Source organism: Phyllostomus hastatus, unplaced genomic scaffold (assembly GCF_019186645.2).
Source record: "Phyllostomus hastatus isolate PE091 unplaced genomic scaffold, TTU_PhHast_1.1 phas_scaffold_182, whole genome shotgun sequence".
Taxonomy (NCBI): domain Eukaryota; kingdom Metazoa; phylum Chordata; class Mammalia; order Chiroptera; family Phyllostomidae; genus Phyllostomus; species Phyllostomus hastatus.
In genome coordinates, this window is record NW_025334013.1 from 11,010,825 (window position 1) to 11,028,477 (window position 17,653).

A 17,653-nucleotide genomic window follows, 5' to 3' on the forward strand; every position below is an offset into this window, starting at 1 on the left:
CACTTTATCCTCCATTTAAAAAAAAAATGTACGCCATCAATTCTAAGACATTTCACTTTATTTAAAAGAAGCCAATATACAGGATATAAAGGGCATGATATTTACAACAGTACAGTAAACAGGTTGGTTTCCTGGTAGGATCAGTAGTCTTTCAATGAGTAGAACCACTCCCCCCGCCTTGAGCCTAGACCCAGCTGGCAGACAAACAGCAACAGTGGGGTGGGGTGGGATTACAAATCACAGAGGTGCTAAAATGTCCACAAAGGGATCTTGGGGGTAGCGGGTGCCTCTGCCTCATTTCTTTGAGGGCTTGGCAGCAAGAAGAGTGAGGGATTTGCCCCAAGACTAACACATGCCCCCCCCAAGCCTGGAAATCTCCCACCCATGGAAAACTCCCTTCCAGAGAGAACCCACCTTCACCCACACCCACCCGGTCATCTCCAGATGCCCACTGTAGACGAGTGCCCTTCTAGGACCAGAGCTTGGAGTCTCCAGGTAGAGGACGCAGGTCTGGGGGAGCCCCCAGCACCCTAATCCCTCATCCTGGGCCCCGAAGGAGCACATAAAGATTGGCAGCCCAGGCAGTGGGCACAGCCAGGGCTGTGGGCACAGCCAGGGCTCTGGGCACCTCATGGCACTTCCACTCCGGCGCCAGCTGCCTAACAGCCCCAAGGAAGCCGTGTGGCACCTGAACTCAGAGCCCCGTTGCCGCCCACACCCTCCCAAACACAGCTGATTTGGAAGTGGATCCTGGCATAGTTCGAGAAGCTAACTGCAGCCCACTCTCGAAGCAGAGCTGGTCCCCTGTCTAGTGCCCCCTCTCCCTCCCCCCGCCCACCTCAATTCTGAATTCCCCACTGGCCACCCACTCCCACAAGTGCCCTCCCCCGTAAGACTTCCAAGGACCCAGGAGCTGGGGGATCAGGGTACAGGGAAATGGAGTGAGGTGGGGTCTATACTCTGCCGGAGCCGCTCATGGGGGTGGATGAGTAGGTGGTGAGGACAGGGGGACAGGGAGAGGGGTACCGATTATATTAAATCCAGCAGCAACATGCATCGTGCCCACAGAAAAATGCTGGGCGCCCACAACTGCCTACCCTATATTAAAAAACCCTTCCTTTCATAAAAATAGATAAGAGGATCTTGCTTTATAAATAGACTACATTTAGCTTAAGTTATCCCCTGCCCCGCACCCTCTCCCTCATCCCAAGCCAAAGTCTGAGCTGTATCCACAGAGCCAAGTCCGAGACGGACTCGCCCTTCCGAGACCTCAAGACATATTGCCACAAGAAAACAAAACGCGTTCACGAGGAGTGTGTGTGTGTGCGTGTGCGTGTGTGCGTTTCACAACCAGGGAACCAAAATGAATTGCTGTCCCTGCCCCTCCCCAACCCTCTCTGTGTACAAACCCCCCCCAAAATAGGAGAGTGTGAGAGAGGGCAGCCCAGGAGAGCCCGCCGGAGAACAGCCTAAAATACCAGTGTCAATGTGACCCTGGGCTGAGCAATAGAAAACCAAAATCAAGTATTTACAGCTTTACAAAGGATGGCCCAGCGCGTCCCGTCCGGACCTGGGGCTGCCTCAGAGAGCGCTGGGGACTTTCTTGGCGAGCCGTGGGCTCACGGCGAGGGGACAAGCAGGGCGACTAACTCAAAAAAGAACTTGGGGGGGGAGGAGGGAGCCAGGCCAAGGCCCAGGGCCCTGCCCAGGAAATAAGCCACACCCTTGCTGGTCCCCCTCCCCCCACCTGCCTGCCCCAAATCCTTGCTCCCCAGGAGAACACAGCTATCATAGCTATCGACAGCCGACCACCGGCAGGAAGAAACTTCTCAGCCAGTGCCTGTCTCTGGCTCCTGCCCTTCCCATAGTCCTTGGACAAATTCAGGGTCCCGTATCCCCAATGTCGACAAAGGGGAAAGCAAGAATAAACCACCGGACGCCAGTCACCATGGCGACCTTAGTCACCCTCAAACTACACTGTTGCCTTTCCGTCTTAATTCTAAAGATAGGTCTGTCGCCACCCCCCCCCCCCCCCCCAGGAACAACCCAGGGCTGGCTTCCACCAGACCACACCCTTCGATGCCTCCCACAGCCCTGGACGGTGGAGGCTGCGGGGAGGCAGCCATTGCCTGCCCTGCCCCTGGAAACGGAAACTCTTTTTAGCAGCTGAGGTTCAAGCCCAACTGGCTCTGATAACCTTTGGTTAAAATAAAGCTAAACTAAAACGACAATAACAATAACAGCAATACTAGGCAGGTGTGTCTGAACCCTGTAACCTTTAGAACAAGGGTCGGTAAGGAGGAGGGGAGGGGCTGTCTCTCCCCCCAAACCCCTGGCCCTCCCTGTACCTACCAAGGGCCTGTGTGTGTGGTGCCTGAGAGACTCGGGGCCCAGGAGCCTCCCAGCCAGACTGCCACAGGCAACAGTCCCGTGTTCCCCCAACGACATCAAAAAGGAAAAATTAGGAAAAAAACTAGAGGCTGCCAAGTGCTGATAAATAAAAACAACACACCGTCACTAACGCGCTCTTTCTCTCTCACTTTCTCTCTCTCTCTCTCTCTCTCTATATATATATATATTCTGTGAATATTATGTACAATGGTTTTAAGACTGCAAAACAGGTGCGGGAAACAGAGGAGAAAGAAGGCCCTTAAAGGTGGCTGGTACCCTGGGGAGGAAGGACTGGGGACCAAAACCTACTCAGAGCGAGAGCCCCGCCTCCGCCTCTAGACAGAAGCAGTGGATGGTCAGGGGCTCTGGCCCCAGGGGCACAGTGTGCTCCTTTGACCTCCAGGGGGAGCTGTCGGGCCAACAAAAGCAAAAACCGGCAATCAGACCCACAGGAGTGGGTACAAAAGAATTTTTTGTTTGTTTGTTTTTGTAAAAAGCAAAACCGGGTCAGCTGGCTCCAAGCTGAGATCTGGCGGGCGGCCCGAACACAGCGCTCTTCAACGCTGGTCCACTCAGGTGCTGGGGAGAGACGGGCCCCGTTAACGCCCCAGCTGGTCAGTCAAGAGAAGTGGGGCAAGAAGCTCACATCTGTCCAGCAAGGATGGATCTCACTCGAGCGCCAGCTCCCGCCACCTCCGCTCTCCCAGCAGCCCTCACTGCCTGCCCCTCGTCCCTGTCCCGTGCAGGCCCGTGGCCAAACAGTGGGCGGCTGGGGCCCATGGGGAACCGAGGTGGCGGCAGGTGGGCCCACAGGGCTCCACGGAGGAAGGGCCACAGCAGGCCTGGCCCCCTTCAGACTTTCTCACAGAGAAATTAAAGACCCAGAACGCCGAAGAGTTGGCTGGGAGGAGAGGGAAAACATCAAGTCATCAGGGCAGTAAAAGGCCCTCCAAACCCACAGAGGTCCCAAGAAAGCGAACAGGCAGCCAAAGGCCTCCTTATTGACCTTGAACACACCCCTTCAGAGGCCGCGAGAGACGTCGCGCTAGCGTGGCCTCCCTCCCAGCTCCAAGGGAAAATCAGGAGTCTGGGAGAGGGCCTGCCTTCCACAATGTATAAGGCAAGCTGCTTTTGTGTGTGTGTGTGTGTTTTGTTTTTTGCATAGTGGTTTAAACACAGTGAGGCTCCGCCTTCCCCCCACAGTGCCTTGTCCCTCCGCTTCGCCACTCGATCCGAAAAGAAAATAAAAATGTGTCTCCCCTCCCTCCTTCCATCTTTTCCCCTTTTGATAAGTGGAAAACGCCTTGGGAGGTCCCCACCCAAGGGAGTTAGCAGAGGCAAACAGCTCTGTCCCGGGCGGAGGCGGACCACCCCAGGCCCGACTCGCTGAGCACTGGCCAGCAGAGGAGAGGAGGGCAGAGGTCACGGCCAATCAGAGGAGCAGTGGGAGGGTAGAAAACCACACTATACCCCTCGGGGCCCCGCCCTCACCTTCAAGTTTTGTATAAAAACACCTGCTAGGAATAATTCTTTGGAGCTCAAAGTGGCTCAGCTTAAGGGAAAAGGCACGGTTAACACTGCATCATCTGGACAGAAGTCTGCATTTGTAACATGGAGAATAGAAATTGAGAGCACCATTCCTTGGGTGGGTGGGTGGGTGGACAGGGGCACTGGTTGATGGGTGGGAGGGAGGGAGGGAGGAAGCAGCGGTCCCTCGGGGCCTCCGGAGAAGGGCGGGCAGAGGAAGTCTGTGTGGTGAGGACTGGGGCCCCACTCCGAGGAGCCTTCCTGGCTTCGTGGGGAGGGGGGCAGAGGCCCCGTCACCAAGACCACCAGGCACCGGGGACTCAGTCATCAGCTGACCATGGGCTCCACGTCTGCCTCCCGCTCAAACTCGTCCTGAATCTCGTCTGTACTTCCTGAGTCGCTGCTGGCCACGGAGCTGGGGGACGGTGAATTCCTGGAAGGCGCGTGAGAGAGAATGGGGGACAGTCAGAGGGCGGTGGGAGGACCCCAGAAGGGATGTAAGGAGCAGGAAGGACTGAGCAGCCAACCACTCCTATAAAATCTAACCTCAGAGGGGGACCCTGCTTTCCTCAGCATCTGCTAAGCTCATGAGCGGGACATGGCTCTCAAGACCTCTTGGGACCTCCCGTCCCGGCCTGTAATTGCTCTGGGTGCTGAAAGCCCCTTTGGGAGCAGAGACCGTGGATCAAGCTTGGTTCTTACCCTCAAACCAGCTAACACCGGTCTGGCCACATAGTAGGTGCTCACTAAACCCCAATGACCTCAGCAATAAAGGGAGGCCATACTGGACAGTGGTTAATAGCATGGGGTTCAAATTTTGGCTCTGTCACTGATGAGCTGGGGGCGCCTTGGGCAAACCCAGTAACTCGCCTAAGCTTCTGCTCCTCCATCTGAACCGTGGAAATAACGGACAGTGGGCTCTGGGGGGTTCAGTGAGCTAAAGGCCGGGTGGGCTGAGCCCAGGGCCCCCCACACAGCTTCCCACAAAGCTGCCCCTCCCTCTTTGACTGCCCGAGCCACAGCCTGCAGGAGTATAGTCATAATAAGAGAGACAATTACAATGAACATTCATTTGTATGCTTTGTGCCAAGCATTTTACAGGTATTGATCCCATTTTATTATCAGCGAGCCTGTCTCCCCAAGAGGCTGCGAGTTCCTCCAAGGCAGGGGCTCTGTCTGAATTGCGTGTGTCCCAGGAAATAAAAGGGGCCCGACCCACCTGGCCCTGGGTTGGAACGTGGGGAAGGACATGAAATTGCTTCCTAAGGACAAATGGGAGCCCCGTCGGCCATGGTAAAGAGGAGCGCCCTGCCCCCCCTCCCCAGTTCAGCAGAAAGTGGGGTGTAAGCCTCATGGGGGCAGGGGCTGGGACTGCTGTGTTCACCACTATACCCCCACGGCCTTGCACAGAGCAGGCCTCCGACGAGGAGCTGCTGAGGAAGTGGGGGAGGCAGTTACATGAGGTCAGACAGGTAACTCATCCATCACAGAGTAGGTCAGTGACTACAATATTCATTGGATGGATGGATGGATGGATGGACAGATGGACACATGGGTGGGGCAGATGAAACAGGCCAGACTTGTGAGCCCACACAACGCCCCCTAAGAACCCAGCTGCTGACGCCCCAGGGAGGGCGGGGCCAGGCACCCACCTGTCGGCGGAGCCTTTGATGAGGCGGCGGCAGGTCTCCATCTGCACGTCCAGGCCCCGCTTCATGCTGCACATCTCCATGTACTCGTGCAGGTGGCGGTTCATGTCGCTCTTGGCCGTGGCCAGCTCCAGCTGAGAGGAACCAGCGTGGGACACGCGTGAGGCCAAGTCACCCTCGGAGCAAAACCCTCAGCAGTTCCCTCCTCGCCACCCAAGGTGGGGGGGGGGGGCGGCATCACGGCCACCCCTGAACACCGCGCCCTCAGGGCCCTCCCCGGCCTCTGCTCTCTGCCTGCCGGTCAGCAGCGTCTAGACGGGCTTCAGGTGAAAAGGGAATGGTTGCTTAGCAACCGCGAGGGCACCCCCCCCCCCATGAGCCCCTCGGGGCTCGGCCAGCCCCACTCCGTCCGCCCAGCATCCCTGCACTCCTTCCTGCGGGCTCGGTCAGAAAAGCCCTCCTGTCCCTCACCTCTCTGCCCCTCTCCTCCACCCAGTGACACGTCCCCAGGGACAGAGCTCCTCTTTCTCCAGCATGACGACAGCAATGACTGTCCCCGAGAGGCACGGCCAAGTGCACAGGCTCTCATCTGGCAGAGGGGGCCGGGCCTGAGGGCCGTCTGCTGGCTGGAGGCCTTGGGCGAGTCATTTGGTCTCTTTCAGCCTCATGTCCTCCTCCGTCAAACAGGGTGCTCAGCACCCACTGCACGGGCACCTGAGTACCTCCAGGTCCACACTAGGGCATGCATGTGGGGACCAGGGAGGGTGTACTTGAGAACGGCCTACTCAGTGCCTAGCGTCACTTGATGTCACTCAAATGTCTGCTCTTCTTATTTTGGGATCAGCATCTCAGCTGAACATCTTTAAAACAACCTCTCTGGGGCAGACGAGGATCACCACCCCCATTTTACAGATTAGGAAACTGAGGCCCTAGGAGGGGTGTGGCTTTCCCAGTGCCAGGCAGGGAATTGGCCGGCCTTCTGACTCCCAAGCCTGTGGCTGCCACGGGCCACCAGCCCCTGCCCATGTGGCCACCACTTCGCCACCAGGGGTCTCGCCCATGTGACCCCAGTGAGTGGCACCAGGGGCGGGGGGGGGGGGGGGCTGCACAGCCCGAGCCCTCACCTCGATCTGGCCTATCGTTTCCTGGTACTCCTTGTCTCTCGTCTTGAAGAAGGATTCGGTCTCGTGGATCAAGTTGCCCAAGTTTTCCTCTTGCTAGGGAGACAGGACAGAAGGGACAATGTAACTGGGTGGTGGGGGCTGCGGGGGAGAAGAGGGAGGAGGGGCCAGTGAAAGGAGGTGACCCTGCCTGCCCGCCCGCCCCCGCTCCCCGCGTCCTGGCCCCTGGGCAGCCAGGCCCAGGGCTCACCTCGCCCTGCAGGTCGATGGAGGGGTTGCAGTTGGTGAAGTCCTCCCAGAGCAGCAGCGTGTCCTCGTTCTCTTCCCACGTCAGGCTGTCACAGTCGTCGTCGAAGTCAAAAGTCTCCCGCCTACGGGGGTGACACGGGAGAGCATGGCTGAACAGGGACCAGGACAGCAGAGGGACAGGGGCCCTGCCCCAGTGGGTACGTTCCCACGAGGCAGCCCTCCAAAATGACAGAGTGGCGGCAGATGGACAGGCCTTAGCCATGGAGTTGGACTCTTTTAAAATGCAGAAAGTGCTCTGGCTGGTGTAGCTCAGTGGATTGAGCTCAGGCTGCAAACCAAAGCATCGCCAGTTCGATTTCCAGTCAGGGCACATGCCTGGGTTGCAGGCTGAGTCCCCAGTAGGGGCCATGTGAGAGGCAACTACACATTGATGTTTCTCTCCCTCTCTTTCTCCCTCCCTTACCCCCTCTCTAAAAATAAATAAATAAAATCTGTAAAAAAATAAAAATAAAATAAAATTCAGAAAGTTTTCCCGTACTCTTTATACAATTTAAAATGTGTGTCTTTAAGGTGCCGGGCTTTAAAATCAACAGAGACGAAAGGCAGTTTTCCTCCCAAGTCCAAGCTCGTGATTCAACGAGCAGCTCATTTCCTGAGCCCCTACTTTTTGTGAGATTTCTATAATCTCTGCAACTTGGGATGGTTGGTAGTGTTATTCCCGTTTTACAGATGAGGACACTGAGGCACAAAGGAATTCAGTAAACTTCTGGAACAGTAACTTGCTGGAAATCACATCTGAATTCAAAACCGAGGTGACTTCAGGGCTGCCCTAGTCACTAGAACAGGAAGTAGGCAGGTGACAGGCCACCCAGGCTTGCCTGGGTCTGAGGGGCTTCTGGAGATGCATGTGTACCCCTGCTGGGGGAGGGGGGCACCTTAAACAATCATTCAGCCCAACATGCCCACTAGCCAGGGGAGAAGGTTGATACCAACAGTGAAATCACTCAACCCAGTGAATCCACCGAAACGGAAGTGGGTCCCAAGTGCCCAGATTCCCATTGCAGGCCTCTCCCCACTGCCAATCCCCTCCTGCAACCCCTTCCTGGAATCCCCAGCCTTCCAAAGATGGCCCAGGCCAGGGGCCACTGGCCAGGGCCCAAGAAGAAAGAATTCCTAGTACAAAGCTGCTTAGAGCCACATCCTGCCCCCCCCCTCACCCACAGCCACATCTGTCTCCAGAACACCAGAGCCTCTAGGTGGCTCTATGAGCCCGGAGAACTGGGGCCTGGGGCTGCAGGGCGGAGAGCCCCCACTCCCCACCCCCGTCCAGGCTGGACTGGCCTCAGACGAGTCCCCGGGGTCCACTAGCACCGCATCACATACTCAGCTGCTGACTTCACTTCCTGCCCAGCGTCTGGGATCTGAAGGAAACCCCGGCTGAGGTCTAGGAAGCCAGAAAAGACAGGAAGATGGACCAGAGAAAGGGCTGCGAAGAGGCGAGGCGACCCCACCCCGAGACAGATCTGGGGAGGCAGGGCAAAGGAAGGGGGCTGGCCACAGTACAGAGAAAGTACCAAATTCCTCCCCTCCTCCTTGGCCCGGAGCCCAAGCAACTGATGTGGATCAAAACAAAACAGCCCTGACTCGGGTGCATCATTCAAAGACTTCAGTGGAACTGGCCCCGGGCGGTCTCCGGCTTGGGTCTCAGCCTGCTGTGTGGTCAGCGGGAGGGGGCCAAACCCCGCCCAGGGTGGGGTCAGCAGGGGAGGGGGTGGAGAGATGCAAGGGTGGAGGGGTGGCCGGGGGATTTTTTTTAAAAACTCAGGCAACTTCACCACCAGCTCAATCCAACTGCGTACACACAGCCCGGCCCACGGAGCCCCACACTTGACCCCCGGGGCTGCCCCTCTCAGCTCACCCACCCTGGGCCGCCTGGTGATTCCCTGGTGACTTGATGGAAATGAGGACAACGATTTCTTCAGAGGAGCCTTTTCATCCAACCAAATGACCCCGCCCCGGGTCTGTGGGGGCCTACAGTCCTGCCTCCTCCAAGGAGGCTCAGAAATGCCCAGAGCAGAAAACCTAGACCCAGCCGAGGGTTCTCCCCCAAAGCCCTTCTCATCAGCAAAAGAGGAGAACAGGAGATTTTGGGGGTGATATCAAGGAGGAATCAGGAGTCTGGGAGTCTCCTTGTCCCCTTCAAACGGCTGTCCCCAAGACACGGCCCCATCTGGGCTCTGCTTCGGGGGGCCTCACGTACAGGGGAGCGTGGGGCACATGCAGCCCCGCCGTTCCCGGTCCTGCCTTCCTTCCTTCCCGAGTGGCCTGGCTCCGCTGCAAAGGGACCAGGGCAGGGAAGGTGCCACAGAGTGGGCCGAGGCACACCTCTCCCAGCACGAAGACAGCTGGCTGGGGACAAAGCACTGGACTGGCAGTCGGGGTCAGACTCCACCCCAGCTCCTCACGTGTCCCTCTCTGAGCCTCAGTTTCCGCATCAGTACAGGAAGGGGCTGGGCGGAATGATGCTCGGAGTCTGGAAGGCTAAGCCAGCCCCAGAGCTTTGCAGGAAGTCTTAGGGGAGTCCCACGCCCCTAACTTTTGAAACGACTCTCACGCCAGAGGCACCTGCTGAGAGGAGTGTGCCCTCTCGGAGGGGTTCCAGGCGGTTTGGTGCTGGCCGTCTGAGCCTGGATCACAAACCCACCCCTGCAGCTGGAAACTCAGGACCCTGGGGAGAGATGTCAGTTCAGAGAGTTCGCTCAGCCTGAGACTCTGGTGCCAGGAGGGGAGGGGAGGTGGGGGAGGGGGGTGGAGCTCTGGGGAAAAGCTGAGTTCTTGGGGCTCGGGTGCCCAACGGCACCTCCAGAGAGCCTCCAGAGAGAGCAGGCAGGAGCTGGTCCGGCGGGGGCGGGGGGAGGGGGGCGGGGGAAAGGTGACCCCAGCCCCCAGCCCTGCTGTTTGACTCCAGGCCCTTAGACAAGTCACCCAGTGCCCCAAGTGGCACCTCGCCCCCCTCCCCTCCCCCACTTCAGGGTACAACATGGATTAGCGTGAAAGCTGGACCAGGGTTGAGAACAGGGACCTGGACAGGCCGAGGCCACAGAGCATCCCTGCCCCAGACGACTCTATACAGTGCGCTCCAGGTAAGCCAGCTCTCCGCAGGGGCAGGGGGGGCAGCCCCAATGGGTGGTGGTATTTGCTCATTTTCCAACCTGGCAAACTTTAAGCGACTAACGTGCCATCACTGAACCCGGAGCAGGCAGACACGCACAGTCAGCTTCCAGCAGTCGGTACGAGCTGGCTCTGACCCAGGACCCAGCACTGAGCATGCCCAGCCCGTGTTCTGCCACACACTGAGCCCAGGCAGCACCTCACAGCGAGAGGACGCGGGCAGGCAGGCTTGGCTCTGAGCCCCGGCTCTGCTGCGTATTAGCAGAGCGGTCTCGGCCAAGCTGCTCCTCCTGAGCCTCAGTGTCCTCATCTATGAAAGGGGAGTGATAACCCCACCTCCTGGGGTGGGCTGTCTGGAGCTGGTAAAGTCACACGTGTAAAGCATCCTGCAGACGGGGGTGGGGCGGTGCTTGGCCAGTGTGGTAGGCCCGGTACATGGCTCAGCTCGGCCTTCCCACCCCAGGAAAATCTACGGAAGTGGGTCTCGGCCTCAGACAAGACCCTCACCCAAATGTGACCACCACTACTGCCCCTTGGGGCCTTCCCGAAAATGTGGAGCTCCCCAAAGTAGAAACGTCACAAACGAATGCAAACTTGTTCCTTACGCTGTCCCAACAAAACACACCTGCAGGCAACTTCCGGCCCAGGCCACTGTCTGCCACCCCTGCCCCGGGTGTCCGGGCGAGCAGAACGGGGCTCCCTGCTGGGGCGGCGGGGACACGCGGGGTACTCACAGCTGGTTAAACATGCGTTTCATCTCGTCGGTGATGTTCATGGAGCCGACCTCCTCGTCTGGGAACCGGTTCACCTCCCCGTCCTGCTCCGAGATGTCATCGTCCGAAGTCACCTTACGCTCTTTCTTCTTGGGGACCACCTGAGCCGGGAAGGAAGAGATCAAGGTGACCGGGAGGCTCTGCCGGAATGGAGGGGCGGGCGGGGTGGGCTGGGAAGGGAGCGAGCACCCCACGGGGCAGATGGAGGGTGGCCGGGGCCAGCCACGCCGGGAGAGATGCACGGGTCCTCTAAGAAGCAGGCGGCGTTAGCAGGAAGCGTGAGGCGGGGAGACGTGCGGGACAGAGGACACAGACAGCCTGGACACCCCCCTGCCCTGCTGGTCGGGCCAGCTCAGCTCACCCCTTCACCACAGAAGCCAGAGGGCCAGAGAAGCCCCCGGGGAGGAGGTGCAGATGGCTCCATGCCGCCCGGAGCCCCCCTGCTCCCGTGCAAAGGCAGCAGGCGGCGGCCCCGGGCTCACCATGCTCCCTCCACTCCAAGCAGACAAGACGCGAGCAAACCAAACAGAGGCTGAAACAGGCCCCCTGCTTTGCAGCAGAGGGTCGGCGAGAAGGCCCAGAGGTGCACAGACGGCCCAGGGAAGCCCAGAGCTCCCTGGCGATACCCGAACACACACTTAAAGCAACAACACACCGTATGGCCCTGCGCTCAAGCAACAGCCAAACCACAACCCAGACTCAAGAAGCGGCCTTCGGAGAATGGCGCGTGCCCTTCGGGCAGCTAGCTGGACTCGCCCCCATGCCTTCCCCGGAGGACAGCTGCCAGCGAACCCGTCGCCTCCTCTCGGAACACGCACACTTGCTCGCTGAGGGGAAGGGGTGGAGGCTGAGGGCCTCTTCGGGGGGAACGAAAGATAGTCCGAGGCCAACAGCTCGTGCCTGGAATTCTGCGGCTCATCGGCCAGGGCTCAGGCCCGCTCGCCCGGCGCACCCACCGCCTGGCCAGGGCTCCTCGATGGCACCCAGTCCCGGCACCCCGAGGAAGAGGCCACAAGCCGGACTGTGAACCCAGCGTGGGCAGGTGGATGAAGCCCTGCAGGGTCAGGAGACCCGAGTTCTAGTCCCGGGTCTGCCATTTCCTTCCTGGAGCCTGTCGTGTCACCCCCCCAGGGGGGCGGTCTCCTCAGCCACAAGATGAAGCCGTCAGCCTTGATGATGGAGTCAGACCAGCCTGGGAGCCTAGAGTCCCTGATGCTACGGTCTCCGGGGGAGGCCATGCTAAGTCTGGGGGAGGGCATGGTGGGGTGTGAGGGGGACGGGTCGGCCAGGCAAGGGTGCAGGCCGGGGCTCTCTGGGAGGGTTGCAGTGCCAGGTGGGGGTGGCGGCTGGTGAGCAGGGCGGCCCTAGTCACCTGGAAGATCTTGGACACGTCTTCCGAGTTCCGCTGCTGTGCGACATCGCACAGCTTGGCCGTGATATCGATTCGGCGGCAGATGTCCATGTCCACCTTCATGGCCTTTTCTTGGATCTTTGTGTCCAGGTCTGTCATGGGCTGCAGGGAGGACAGCAGGGGTTACGTGAGCGAGGGATGGAGCAAGCACGGGGTGGGGGCATTGCTCCCAGGCCGCTGATGGACAGAGAGGGGTGGGAGGCCCTAGGTGTTGAGCGGACGGCCCCGGAGTCCAAGAGGGGCCTTGAGCCTGTCCTGGGCGTGAAGGGCTGGGCCAGCGCTGCTCGGCGGGGGCTGGGGGTGGAGGGGCCGTGGGAGCCAAAGGCTCTGGCGCCGAGTGGACAATGTGAGGCCGTGTGCGCCGGTCTCTCTGGGGCTGGAAGGCATCCTCTCAGCAGACACAGTGTCCGTGTGTGTTTTGTTAGCGCAAAGGAAACACAAAGGCAGCTCCCACCGGTGAAAGACTCCCCTTCTTTCCCACCCAGCGCGCCCCACCTGTCCCCCACCCGGCGGTGCCTGCCAGGGCGGCTCTGTCTCTTCAGGGTCCCTCCCACGGCTGACAGCACAGGTCTGCTCAGGGCAGGGGGCTCCCCCTGGAGCCCCAGGAAGCTTCTCCCAGCCACACCCAGCTTCATGCCCCCAGGACCAGAAGCCACACCGGGCTGGGCCTCCCATGATCGGGCCCCTTCTCCTTCCTGGAGTGTCTCCCCACATAATGCCCACTGCTTGGCGGTGGGTGGCAGGAAATCCGGGTCCCCAGCAGGAAGGAGGCCTGGGCTGCCAACAGCTCCCCTCACCCACGGTTACCCAGAAGGGCTCTGATCGCCGTCCCGAGGACACGTACACGGGCCTGCCCTGACTTTACAAAGCAACCCTGCTGGAGGCCGCCAGCCCGGGCAGCCTCTCAGGCTGGCACAGGGCCGCCCTCAACCTGTGCCCAGACACCGAGGCCCGCGGCCAACGCCCGCCGCCGCATCATGGCGAGCTGGGGAGGAGCCGGAGCCGACACACACAGACCCTCAGAGGAGCCCGAGCAGGGCGGGATGGGTTAAGCGGCAGATTAATGCATCTCTACTCAGACCAAGGGAAGCGGAAGTGGGAAGGGGCGGGAGGAGGGCGCCTGGTCTCCGATGCATCGGTCATCCTCACGGTCAAACGCAGCCAGCCAGGACTCTAACTAGAAGCCGAGCTCTGGAGCCTCGGAGTGAATGAAGCGTTTTGCATGACGGGAGTGGGGGGAGGTCACGACACCCGGGGGCAGCGGCGGCGGCCGGTGGCACTTACATCACTCATGAGCCCCTTAAACACCACCAGCTCGGCCTTCAGCCTCTCGATCGTCTCGTTCATCTCCTCCTGGATGGCTTCCGCCTCCTGTGCTGCCTGTGGGGACGGAGACCGGGAGGGTTGAGCGGGGCCAGGCACCTGAGGGGCAGGAGGAGCCGGACCCTGGGCCGGATTAGGCCGGGTCCCCGATGGCTGGGGAAGGGGTGTGCCGAGGACCTCGCTCAGCCTGGCTTCCTGCCCCTCGGTTTAAAACCCTTCTCAAACCTGGCTGGTGTGGCTCAGTGGATTGAGCGCGGGCTGCGAACCAAAGCATCACAGGTTCAATTCCCAGTCAGGGCACGTGCCTGCGTTGCAAGCCACAGCCCCCAGCAACCGCACATTGATGTTTTTCTCTCTCTCTTCCTCCCTCCCTTCCCTCTCTAAAAATAAATAAATAAAATCTTTAAAAAAATAAAAAATAAATAAAACACTTTTCAAAGGAATATTCACAGTGTGGAAAACCCCGTGGTAGATAGAGAGAAAGCAGGTTACTGCAACAAGTGGTCCCAATAGGTTCAAATATTGGGTCAATTCTTGGGAAACTGCCAATAACTGACCATCTCTGGTTCTCTAAAATGGCAAGGCCAGGTGTGTCAACCTGCCCGCACGTGCACACCCAGAGTGTGTGTGTGTGTGTTTGCACAGAAAAGACCGGAAGGGCACACCCCGGTATACCAGCAGCGGAGAGGCAGAGCTGGAGAGAAGTTTTGTTTGACTCTCTAAGCTCTTCTCAACTTTCCAAATATTTGAGCACGAACATGTTATGTTTGTAAAGTAAAAAGCGCTTTTGTTATAAAAATGGAGGGTGTTCATCCCCTCCCTTCTGTGTACTGATATTGTTTTAATCTGTCTCTAACTTTCTCAGAAGATAAATGTTTTAAATATCAGAGAGTGATTTTAAAAATATCTGAAAGAGTGTTCCATGCCTTATCGTGGGGTCACTATCCGTGCACCCATTTGACTGAGGGGAAAAGAGAGGCCGGGAAGGAGAAGCTTGTGGCCTGGGGTACCCAGCAAGCAGATGAGTACGGGGCCCAGAGCACAGAGCTCCTGGGCCGGAATAACAAGGAAGGGCCTCTTGCCACCATGGAGAGCCTGCTAAGGCTCGGAGCCCAACTGGTGACGTGCGGCCACCCTCTCCAAGGCATTCGGCCCCCAGTCAGTTGCTGCAAGCTGGAGGAGGGGTGCTGAGACACCATCCAGTCCAAGCCTCAGGCGGGGGGAAGAGGCAGGAGAGGGGAGTCACTAGTCCAAGGTCGCCCCTCAAGCCGGGGCAGCACCAGCACTTGGACTCGGGCTTCCCAACTCCCGTGCCTGAGCTTTTCTGCAACACTGCGCTGGCTGCTTCCTAGCTCCAAAGCAGGGCGTGCAGAGGAGGCCTCTTGGCTCTATCTGGGAGACTGAGGCAGCGGGAGGTAACACAGAGTAGGGGCTGTGCTGGGAACCATGTCCCCTGGCCGCATGGTCCTCCCGAGAGCCTCCCCTCTGGTTGGGACCTCTGAGGGCTCTCACCTCCTTCAGCGTGTCCACCACGGTCTGCAGGTTCATGTTCTTGGCCAGCTCCTCCTCCCATCTGTAAGAGCCAAGAAAGACAGGTGGTCAGAGGGGGCCTCCCATGCCAGTCCTCAGACCCAGGACAGGCAGCCACCCCGGGCTGGGCAAGGACGACGGCACAGCAGTGCATCCATCCCGGCCTGCCCTCCAGGAGCTCCCAGCCTAGGCGTGGTGAAGGTGGGGCAGCGACAGCCAGGTGGACACATGGCCCTAGTTCCAGGAGGTGCTGCTGAGTGACACGCTCCAGCCATGAGCACGGCACCTCAGGACGAGGAGGGCGGGAGAGACCGCCACTCCCCCTCCAAGCAAACTGTATAGTGCTGCACAGATGCCACTGCCCCTGCCGTCGCTGCAAGGTGCAGTTTCGAGGCTGGCCCTCAGGAGCCAGGCTGCAGCCAGCACCCCACTCAGGCTGCTCTTTGCACCCGCAAGAAACACGCTTGCACTGTGCTAACTATTGCACTCTCAGAGTCTATGGTCCTGCAGCCTGCCCTAACCAGCAAAGACAGCTCCTACACAGCTATTAGCATCCCTATCTCACAGGGGAGGACATGGAGGCTCAGAGAGGTTGAACATCCTACCCAAAGACACACAGCTAGTTAGTGAGTAGGGCTGGACTTCAAACCCAAGCCTGCCTTGTTACATTAAAACAAAGATAGAATAAATACAGCTCCCATTCATTCAGCACTTATTTCGTGCCTGGCCCTGTTCCAGGGGCTGTACACGTATTATCTGTGCGCTCACACGCTGGCTGAGGCAGGACGGGAGGCGATAGAGAAGAGAGGGCACGCCGGGGCTAACGGTCCCCCCAGCGGTCACTGGAGCCTGGATGAGATGCTCATATCATCACCGTAACAATTCCAGCTCACCTCAACTGAGGGCTTACTTCCTGCCGGGAACCCACCTATGTGACATAATCCGATCCTGAGAACAACCCTCCAGCACAGGGGCCTCCATCAGCCCCAGGTTACAGGTGAAGAAAGCAAGGCACGGAGGCAGGGGCCCAAGGTCAGGGTGAGGGCAGGTGGGGCCAGGACTCCAACCCGGCCAGAGGCTCCAGACTGAGTGGCTGCCACCCTGCTGGGCTCCTCCTGGACCAGGCCCCATCGGAGACCAAACGGGCTCCACGGCCAGGCCTCCCCGCCGCCGCCCTCCCCAGAGGAAGCTGGGGCAGGTTCCGTCCCCCTCTCCATCCTGGGGCAGACAGACGAGCTCCTGAGCTTCTCGCTCTCCTCACCCCACTGCCGCCTCCCTACATGGCCTCAGAGCAGGCAGGTCTGGAGGCCCTTTAGGATGCTGTCGGGGCCAGCTAAAAATAGGCCAGAGGGGAGGAATGGATAAAGAGTGGGTTACGTCACCAGCTTTTGGAAACGAGAAAACAGATACTGTTTGCACACACAGAGGAAAATTCCTCCGCTCTCCCACACAAAACGAGACGGGCCTGGCCAGGGCTCCCGGATGGTGCAAGTGCTTGCGCACGCGTGCACACACACACACACACACACACACACTGGCCTCTCTCCTGTTCCCTTGGGCCTTTCCCAGCCCCCAACACTGGCAGCAAGCCTAGATCTGCTGGTGGCCACAGGGTCCCGAACCTAGAGGGCAGTGGGGCTGGGTGGGGGCTTCCGCCAGGGGTGAGGGACACGGGGGAAGCTACGGAGGGTCCAACGCAGGCCGGACAACTCCATGAATTACACTCATTGTACAAACGGGGAAACCAAGGCCCACAGCGCGCCAGGAATCTGCAAGGTCACCTAGTATGTCAAAGGCCAGGCCAGGAGGTCATTCCCGGGCCCAATGTGGGGGACGGAAATCCCAGCGGGGGGCCATTCACAGGCTACCCTAGCCCCCACCCAGCAGCAGGGGGCATTAGGACTGCCCTCCAGGAGGCCAGTGCCAGACACAGGTCCCACGCTGAATCATCTCTCCTGGCCGTGCTGCTCTGAGTGGGGGCAGAGAACTCAATTCCAAGGCCAGTGAGCAAGGGGGTGCAAGGGAGGGCCTGGCCTTGCCACTGCTTTCACAGAAGGGGGCAGCGAGGGATGAGGACGCGGGCGCCCAGGAGTATCTCAGCGCCCCCCACCCCGACACACCCCCCCCCCCCATTCCCCAGGCTCCCGGGGATGAGGCTCAGCCCCATCTCGCTTTTCCTTTCAGCAGCCTTTTCAGGAGGAAGGTGGGGCAGGGACCAATAGACCCATTGCACAGATGGGGAAAATGAGGCCCAAATAAGAACAACTTGCCCCCAGTCAATGGAGAGCGAGAGCCCGAGCTGCATCTTTGGATCTCCAGACACATCCGCAGCCGTAGGGGCAGCCACTGATCGGTGAGTGCCACGCCTGGGTGCCACGCACTCTCTGGACTCGGTGCCTTGTACACACATCTCATCAGCTTTCGTGTGGACTATTAACCCTCGCGGGTAAAGAATGTTCCCCCAGAGGCCTTTTGCAGAGGAGAGAGCCGAGCTTCAGAGAGGTGAGT

The 17,653-nt window shown here is 59.2% G+C and overlaps 1 protein-coding gene across 2 annotated transcripts in view; it reads right to left on the minus strand.

Moving 5' to 3' along the window:
* Positions 1 to 2,036: 2,036 nt before the first annotated feature.
* The window catches only part of IFFO2 (intermediate filament family orphan 2), a 44,814-nt gene continuing 29,197 nt past the window's right edge, over positions 2,037 to 17,653 (minus strand). Inside the window, exons 2-9 of one of the 2 annotated variants that reach the window (XM_045859353.1) lie at positions 15,128 to 15,188; positions 13,577 to 13,672; positions 12,254 to 12,394; positions 10,843 to 10,982; positions 6,939 to 7,059; positions 6,692 to 6,784; positions 5,571 to 5,701; positions 2,037 to 4,351 (exon numbers count right to left, since the gene is read on the minus strand). In XM_045859353.1, the coding sequence (XP_045715309.1) occupies positions 4,246 to 4,351; positions 5,571 to 5,701; positions 6,692 to 6,784; positions 6,939 to 7,059; positions 10,843 to 10,982; positions 12,254 to 12,394; positions 13,577 to 13,672; positions 15,128 to 15,188 (889 nt within the window). In that variant the 3' untranslated portion in view covers positions 2,037 to 4,245. The remainder of the gene's footprint in view (positions 4,352 to 5,570; positions 5,702 to 6,691; positions 6,785 to 6,938; positions 7,060 to 10,842; positions 10,983 to 12,253; positions 12,395 to 13,576; positions 13,673 to 15,127; positions 15,189 to 17,653) is intronic. The other variant, XM_045859354.1, reaches the window with a different exon arrangement.